The 8,858-nt window shown below is 37.6% G+C and overlaps 1 protein-coding gene across 1 annotated transcript in view; it reads right to left on the reverse strand.

Annotated features, from left to right (window-relative positions):
• Positions 1–7,965, reverse strand: part of LOC113818925 (SLIT-ROBO Rho GTPase-activating protein 1) — a gene marked incomplete at its 5' end in the record, with an annotated part of 17,127 nt that extends 9,162 nt beyond the window's left edge. Inside the window, 15 exon segments of the mRNA XM_070119834.1 lie at positions 303–492; positions 696–876; positions 1,190–1,234; positions 2,646–2,841; positions 3,070–3,166; positions 3,412–3,517; positions 3,693–3,905; positions 4,160–4,317; positions 4,459–4,577; positions 4,709–5,011; positions 5,317–5,538; positions 5,737–5,865; positions 6,165–6,386; positions 6,540–6,705; positions 7,782–7,965. Coding sequence (XP_069975935.1) covers positions 303–492; positions 696–876; positions 1,190–1,234; positions 2,646–2,841; positions 3,070–3,166; positions 3,412–3,517; positions 3,693–3,905; positions 4,160–4,317; positions 4,459–4,577; positions 4,709–5,011; positions 5,317–5,538; positions 5,737–5,865; positions 6,165–6,386; positions 6,540–6,705; positions 7,782–7,965 — 2,531 coding nt within the window.
• Between the last annotated feature and the right edge of the window lie 893 nt (positions 7,966–8,858).

An 8,858-nucleotide genomic window follows, 5' to 3' on the forward strand; every position in this document is an offset into this window, starting at 1 on the left:
TTTATATGTAAAAAAAGTATCTTTTGATAAGTGGGTAAAATAAATAATATTGCAAGCATGCTTACAAATCTTAGTAATTTCCAAGCTTAAGCAGTGTACTTTTGTCTTGTATATAAATAAGCAAATATGAAGTAATTTTCCAGCATTAAGTTCAGCAAAAATACAAAAAACAAAAAAATGTACACTTGCAACACATACAAAATGAGTATAGTGTTCCGTGTTCTACTCTCATCACCATAATCATTTTTAAGTGTGTATCTGAGGCAAAGAACAATGGAATGTTTCTTTGCAGATCTACTTACTTGACTCTGTGCTGATGCAGGAGATGGAGAGAGTGGTGCTTGTGCTGCTCCATTCTGTGCACTTGGTTTAATTACTCCTTCTGAGGACTGCTGAGTCGACGAGGAAAGAATGGACTCTGAGGATGAGGAAACACGTCTCCGCAGCATCTCCGCAGCACTTCTCTCACTCAGACGATCTTTATCTTCATCTCTGTAGAGTTCATTTTAAGATAAATGTTTTTGCAATGTGCTAAATCCTCCTTTGCTGTAAAGGCTACACTAAACTAAACTAAGACTAAAACAAATATGAATATAATATTTCCAATTCACAAAAATGTATAAAAGAAAATAATAATCATTCCTTTCAACTCTAATAAAAGGGGTAAGGACATAAGATCCCTTCTCTATTCGCACCTGATCTTCAGCAGAATGTACTTGTCTGGGATAAGGCCGTGTTTACCCTGAAATGACCCTTTCCACCAGTCACCAGACACCTGCGAGTGGAGCATCAACACATCTCCCTTACAGAAGCTCAGTTCACGTTCTGACCGCGCCAAGAAGTCAAACTGTGCTATAGCTTCTAAAATCTCGCTCTCTGCAGAAAGAGAGAATAAAAAATGAAAATTACAAAACTATTTGTGCATTTTTATGAAAAATAAAAGATGACCTAAATAGCAAATTTCTAAAGACATACTTTTCTAATCTCATCTAAGTGACTTTCTTTTTCTTTTTTATATCATAAGTTCAAAAAGTTAAAGTTCCTACAGAAGTTCAAATTTCTACCTGGATGACAAAAATTTTATCTATCCTAAACAGGAATATCACTTAAATAAATCACAAAATATCTCTACGTTACAATTTTGTGGGCAACAGTAAAGACAAAAAATATCACACACAAAAAAACTTACTTCCAAATATCTGAAGTTGAATGTCTTTGTCTCTAAATACAGAATCTGTAAGGATAAACCAAGGATACAATAAAGGCACATGCAAACAAACACAAGGTGTTTTTTAAGAAAGCTTCAGTGGTTATGAATCAATAATAACAATTATCATTTAAAAAATCCTAGAAAGGGTGCATTTACTCATTCAAAAACAGTGGCATTCATTCTTCTTTTTTTAAGCTATGTGACTTACTGGAAAAAAAAGCAGAAAACAAAAAGCCACAACAATAATCATGAGGTAAGGGTGTCATTTTGGTATTTCAGGGTAATACAGGAATTGGGAATTAGAGATGCAATGCAAGAATACAATGCAGAAAAGGTAGGAATGAGAACAAATATCTTGACAATATACGGGATGTGTTTGACCAGTTTCAAATGTATCTTCATCTGATATACATGTATTTCATGTATTCCTGACAAAGATATATTCCAAACCAGTTAAATACATCTCTTGTATTATCAAGATATTGTTTCCCATTCATACCTTTTCACATTTATCAACATGAATATGGTTCATCACTAGGATACAAATCTCAATCGCAAATCATCTCCAAAAGTACCGCAGCAAAAAGGTCACTTTCATCCTGACATAACACCAAGCTTTAATCTTTAACCAACAGGTAAGATACATCATTAATAACTAATGATTATCATTCTGCTACACTACTAAACAGAATTATGATAAAGATACTGCTACACTGATCTGTCTGTAATTAGTAACATAATATGAATAAGAACTACAAAACTATAAATTCACTTCTTTGTTAAAAAGTAGTTCTTTAATTATTTGCTATGGTATATGTCCAAAAGAACATCAAACACACATCTAAAACATTGTAGTATTATTATACTATCTTATGAATGTAGTTTCTTATGGTTTAGTTCCTGGATTTGACTCCTGGACAAGTTTATATACTGAGTATCGCTGGATAACTGATGCTTCTTAGGAAAACAGGTGCGTGCTTACAGGTTTATTATAAAAAAATTAATCAATCAAATATATGTTTTACTTTTAAACAATAGACTTTGAAAGGCATGCTTTTCAGAAAATGAATAAATACATAACTTACGCAATTATTCTGAAATGACTTCTTCTTTATTTTCTTTGATATTTAAGGGGAAGTCATTAAAAATGGTGCAAAAAAATTAAATGGCACATTGATAAACCAAAAAGCTTGTGGAAAGAAACCGCATCCAATAAGGAAAAAGCAGGCACAGTGAGGCTAACCATATAACCAAGCTACTGAACTTAAAAAAACAACACATGGATTAATGTCTCTCTCTCTCAAAAGAAAGAGAAAACAAATAAGCTACGTTAAAACATTCATCACAAGACTTCAAGTTGATCACTGTCCATCATCCTCATCATACAGGACAAACAGACAGACAGATTGACCTATTTCCCTACTGCAACACTTACCATCTTCAGACTGTCCTTGTTCCGAGTCTACGTCATCGTGAGCTTCTGAGGGCGCGTCACCCATGTCAGCATCTAAATCTATTGAGTCCCGTGAGATGAACTTCTCATACGTGTGGCCTCCATCACCTGGGAAGATGTCCTCACTGAAGATGATGATGTTCTTGATCAATTCGTTGACTAAGTTCTGGTACTGCACCTGGAAGGATCACATTTTTTATTAATGCCTGAACTTTCAGAAATTTGATAAAGTTCATTAGTCTAACTTCCTGTTAAGTAAAAAGGTCAAAATAATTAATCACAATGAAGTAAATTTAAAGACACAGTTAGTTCATGCTTGAGAATCAATTTTTCATTCTCAGTCAATCCTACATATATACTTCTAATCAGGTTTTAAGATGAACTAATTTTTGAAGCATCTACTTACCTGGTCCTTGTCTTCAGGTATTGGCACCAATGTGGGTCCAAAACATATAGCCAAGTTATAGGGATCCATCATATTCTCATCACTAAATTCCGACAAGCTGAAATTAAAATAAGAAAATAAAATTTCCAGTTATCTTACAAGAGTAAATAAACACTAGTGAACAATGCTCAAAATACTCTTGCTTTTAGCTAACTTCTTGACGACTGCTCCAAGATAAATGCATAAATATGTATCAAATGAAGGTTTTGCAATATAAAAATAAGCTGTAATGATATGCAGTCATGTCCCTATATCTTATATCACCAGATCTTCTTTTCATCCACACAAAGTCCCTCCACTCACTGATTAAGGAATGCAAAGAGGTAGCGCATGACAATGAAGACTGGCCGAGGAAGACTGGTCACAACATCTCTCATCTTAACAACAAAGTCATGCTTTTTCTCCAACTCTGTAAACAAAGCCAGAGGGTAATCAAACATTCTTGTAAATATTAATAACTAGTAATAATGTTTACTGGTCTAACGAGGATACCACATCAAATTTCAAATATATCTTGGAATATAAACACCCTAAACAAAAATAAAAAACTACACAAATAAGTGAACAGCAATCTAACTACTCACGAGCAATCTCCATGAACTGGTCAAAGAAGACAGTAGGGAAGAGCGGTTCTCTGAGTTCCCGCAAGTACAACTTAAGGACACCAGCAACACTGTTGATGTCAGACGCATCAGTAACATCTGCCAGTGGGTCTTCCATTCTCTCAAATGACTCACGGAAGTTGTTGATTTCCAGCTGCGACCCTGACACTCGGAAGATTCCCTGGTGGTGCAACCCTGCAACATAGGATGTAAGTATCTGTGCAAACTACATGGTAAAACATACTGCAATTGGGTACATATCTAAAAACATTTCCAATATACAAAACTATCTTGTATTTGTTCTTGTTAATAGTGATCTGGTCCATAAAACTGTAGCTAAGTATGTTTGACACAGTTTTAAATGGCATCACAAAATAAACAATTCTGACCTCTGACCAGAAAAATAAACAATCCATAATGCTTATATAGTTGCTCTTAAAAACACTTACCATAGAGATTGATGACTCTGATACAAGACTTCATTATTAATGGAATATCTTGACTTGTTGCCTCCAGGTACTCCTCTAATGATCCACCAAACAGCTTGGGTTGGCCCATAAGTGGGTTTCGCCCAATTCGCCTTCGGCGTGGTTTGTTAACTAGGTTCCTGTTGAAAATATTAATTCTTTTACTCTCAATCTACATTTAACTGAATTATTCATAAACATTCTTGCAAGCATCTTCATATCCAAATCTAAATAATCTCTGTGATTGGCTGACATCATAAAAGACATTAATTTCTATTTACCTTGTTGGAGTGGGTGAAGAAGTAGTGTGAGTTTCATCTCCTAAAGCCTTGCGCATTAACTCATAACGTGCTTGTAGTCGGGTTATCAGGTTACCTCCTAAGACATACTCACGGAATTTCTGGAAATTTGATTATAAACTTATAACCTTTTGTAATAGCTGTCTTATTTTATACCCACATACTGATATTTCAAACTTTCTATAGATATAAATATAAGACATACAAGAAAAGTGTAAATCATCTTCTTTACCCCTAAGTAGAAATCTTCCGTTTCTTGTCTGTCTGCTTTCATTTTAATCAGCATAGACTCAGGTTGCTTGTTATCTGCACGAGGTTCGTCAATGAAGTAGTGCGCACAGTCATAGTCCCTCTGGTTGATCATCTCCATCAGCGTCTTTTCAGCAGTTTCGATGGTCTTCCATGTTTCCTCCGATTCCGTTTTGAGGCTTGTCAGTCTCGAGACTAGGTGCGCATACCGTTTCTCCATCTCCTCTTGCACTTGCCGATTAACTACTACCTGATTCACCTGTTTCGCGTTGGCATCATCGTGAGTCTGGAAAGAAGACCTTGTAAGTGCCTGACCTATACCTCAATTTGGGAAGGGGGAAGGTGAGGTTCACCTATTTCTCATGCAGAAAAGAATCTACTAAAACAAAAGAGCTGAACAAATAAGAAGGACACAAAATTGATAAAGAAGTCTTGAAAGGAACATCATCAGATTAATACTCTCGTCATCCACATGTATGCAAAGGACAATTGGAATGAATGTGAGTGTAAAAGAACATACTTGGATTCAAATCTAGCAAGTTTCCCATTATGAGTCTGACCACCATGAGGGGTTAACGGTCTCTCACTCACCTCATCTCCCTTATGGCCTTGGAACTCGAACTTCTTAGGGAGCATGAAGGCTGCATTGTTTTGCTCTAGGAATCTCTGCTTGTCTAGGCGAGAATCGAGGTTGTTGATAGTCTTGTTCAACTCGTCAATACCACTCTGCAAGCTCCTCCTGACACATTCTTGTCCGGACACGTGTGTGAGGAGAGCGCGGGCTATGCTACTGTGAAATCCGAAGTCCATACACTGGAAAAGAAAAGTAGCATCAAAACCAAACCTTGCAAGAGGTGACAAAGTTCAGAAAATAAGTATCCACAAAGAATCAATTAAGCTCACAAAGAACCATCAATGAAAAAAAAAAAATCATATACAGTATCATTAACCTTGCAAAAAAAATATTATCAAAAAAATTACAACAGGAAAAAGAGATTTCCAAACACTCACATCAACAATATCTGATAAGTCCTCTACAAAGTACTTATGGATGGCAGCATTAGCAGAGTCCATGGAAAGGATGTACTCATTGCGGGCTTTCAGCGCCTTCAGCTTAGCATCCATGTATTTGTTGCTTCTCTGAAAGTGCAATTAAACACACATTAAGATTTTACTCCTTATACTTGAAGGGCTTTCAGCTTTTCTACATAGTTAATTGAATTTGCATGAAAGCTGCTTTTCTTCTATAATCATAAAAAAAAATTAACCATGGCAATTTTAGGAGTTAATCAAATAAAAAAAAAGGAAAATATGAGCATCCTCAAGGCATTCTGAACTCCAGTAGAACAAACAATACATAAAATTGTTCAGCAAGATACAGAACTAAAAAAGATATATAATTAACATACAATAAAAACATACGCAGAGCAACATTTTACCTTCTGGATCTCCTTCTCGATCATGCGGAACTTCTTGCTCTTTTCCAGCTTCTCCTTGGGGATGGCCTGTTCCAGCTTGGTCCTCTGGGCTTCGAAGTTCCTCAGCTTGGTCTCAGCATTCTTGAACTCTGTCTGGTAGGTGTGGTAGGTGCGCATGGTGGTGTGCAACTCATGCAGTACTTTAAGCAGTTCTTCATGGCTCTCGTAACCAATCTCTCGACACTGTAAGCAAGAAAAAAGATAAGAAAAAGGTATGAAATAAGGTTGTGTCTTGAAGGTATAAATGTAACACGTACATAATCCATTTTGGTCAACTAATCAAAATACAATAATAATGATAAATGAATCATAAAATATCAATAGATGAACACATACCCTTTTGTAGATTCTCTGCAAGTCATCCTGCACTTGTGTAAATCGTGGAATGATGTTGTTGAGGTAGACATCAGCCATGGCCGCCTGGTCCCGCGCATCTTTTCTCGTTTGGTTTACTAGAGAATTCCAACAACTGTACACACTGAACAACTGCAGCTGTTCACGCCTGAAAATAAAAGAATATGTTCGCTAACTGCTTATGTATGTCCACAGTTGTTAAGAGATGCTTCACCTCTGCATTTCATTACGTAAGTTTTTGAGTGAATGTACCATATACAAGTATCAAGTGAAACATTCAATACCTAAAACATGATATTAAGAAATTTCATAAATAAAACTAATTCTATAACCTAAATGCAACTGACTGAACTACATCCATAAATTAATCTAAACATTTCCAGAAACTGACTCCTACATCACTAATAAATAAATATCGAATGATAAAATCTAAGGAATGTATGCTGAAATCACATGTCAAAATCTGTTTTCATACTGCGGAGCTTTATAGAGCCGCACTGAATGCATGCTTTCAAACTGTCCATGAATCAACCGTGAAAGAGTTCGCTTCACGATCAACAAATGAATATACATACAACAGCTCTCTTACTGTAAATGAGGCCCTATTTGCAGTCCAAACAACATGACTAATGCAGTTTTATCTGAATAGATTTTCATCTAAAAAGAGCAAAAAAAATATGGACTTCCTTCTGTTATCAGATATGGGGTGAGGAACCTTTGTTTCATCTTCTCTTTAAACATTCTTTAAACGCGTGAGGGATGCAGGGACTGGCTCCAGATAGCCATAGGAAAAACTTCAATACAATGGCACTTAGTCATTTTTAATCAAGACACAATGAAGCAAACTTAGGCTGAGGAAATCGATCTTAAAGAATGTGGCTTTTTTCTGGGTGTTAGGGACAAATGGCAATGACGAGAGCAGATCATATATCCTCTCCTACTACTACAATTATGATGATGATGATGACGAAGATTGATGATGATGATGATGATGATGATGATGATGATGATGATGATGATGACTGATGATGATGGTGATTGAATATAACTGATGATGATGATGATGATGATTGAATAATACTAATGTCGACTGATAATGACAGTGACGATTATGATTGATGGTGACAATGATGATGATAATGATAACAACAAAGATGACAATGACGACAAAGGCTATGATGATGAATTAACTAAAAAAAAAAAAAAAAGAACTCGAGCACTGACTTGATACGCTGCTCCTTGTGCCTGGCCTGCAGCGACTTGGCGAGCTTGTCGAGCTTGGCGGCGTAGTCCTGGTGCAGCTCCGCCCTCCGCCGGAACCAGTCCTGCAGCTCCGCCACCAGCGCCGTCTGCGTGTCCACCCGCCCGTCCAACGCCCGCAGCTGCTCGTTCAGCTGCGACCGCAACTCTGCCGGAGGAAGAGGAGAGAGAGGTCAGATGTGGATGGAGGTCATCTGGAGGCTGAGGTCGGTTAGGGATGGGGTCATCTGGAGGCTGAGGTCGGTTAGGGATGGGGTCATCTGGAGGCTGAGGTCGGTTAGGGATGGAGGTCATCTGGAAGCTGAGGTCGGTTAGGGATGGGGTCATCTGGAAGCTGAGGTCGGTTAGGGATGGGGTCATCTGGAAGCTGAGGTCAAGTTAGGGATGGGGTCATCGGGAGGCTGCGGTCGGTTAGGGATGGGGTCATCTGGAGGTTGAGGTCAGTTAGGGATGGGGTCATGGGGGTGAGGGATAGGGAGGGGAAAGGGAGGGAGTGGTCAGATATTGACGGGATCAAGTTTAATGTGTAGGTGTGTGTAGAGGCTCTTGAGTATCGAAGATCGTTAGGTCTGGGGGGGGGGGGGGATAGACGACCTGATTCGTATCGGTTTTAATAACACAGTGTAGAACCAAGGTCTACATAAGTTCTTATATAGACATTGTGTAGAACGTGGTAAGAGACAGGACACTGGAAACACGTTCTGAAGCTGTTTTTTGACACTACAGATATGGCATAAATAAACTGAATAGCAATCAGTAAATACCGCCAAGGAACCAAGACATATATACATATATACAACCTGATCACAATTCTTCGCAAAAAAAATCTTTCGAAGGTATCAGAAACCTTCGCATCACTTCAACAAGTTCAACAAGAGTCAAAAGTCAACATATTCAACAGACATACTGACCCCAACAGACCTACACGAAACCGTTATCTTGCAGGCGAGAAAAATGACATATTCGGTCTCGCATTGCACTCCCCCCACACTTAACCATCAATTTTTTCCCCCTCATTCATATTCGTATTTATTTAGTCTA

The sequence above is a fragment of the Penaeus vannamei genome, unplaced genomic scaffold (assembly GCF_042767895.1).
Source record: "Penaeus vannamei isolate JL-2024 unplaced genomic scaffold, ASM4276789v1 unanchor790, whole genome shotgun sequence".
NCBI classification, from domain to species: Eukaryota; Metazoa; Arthropoda; class Malacostraca; order Decapoda; family Penaeidae; genus Penaeus; species Penaeus vannamei.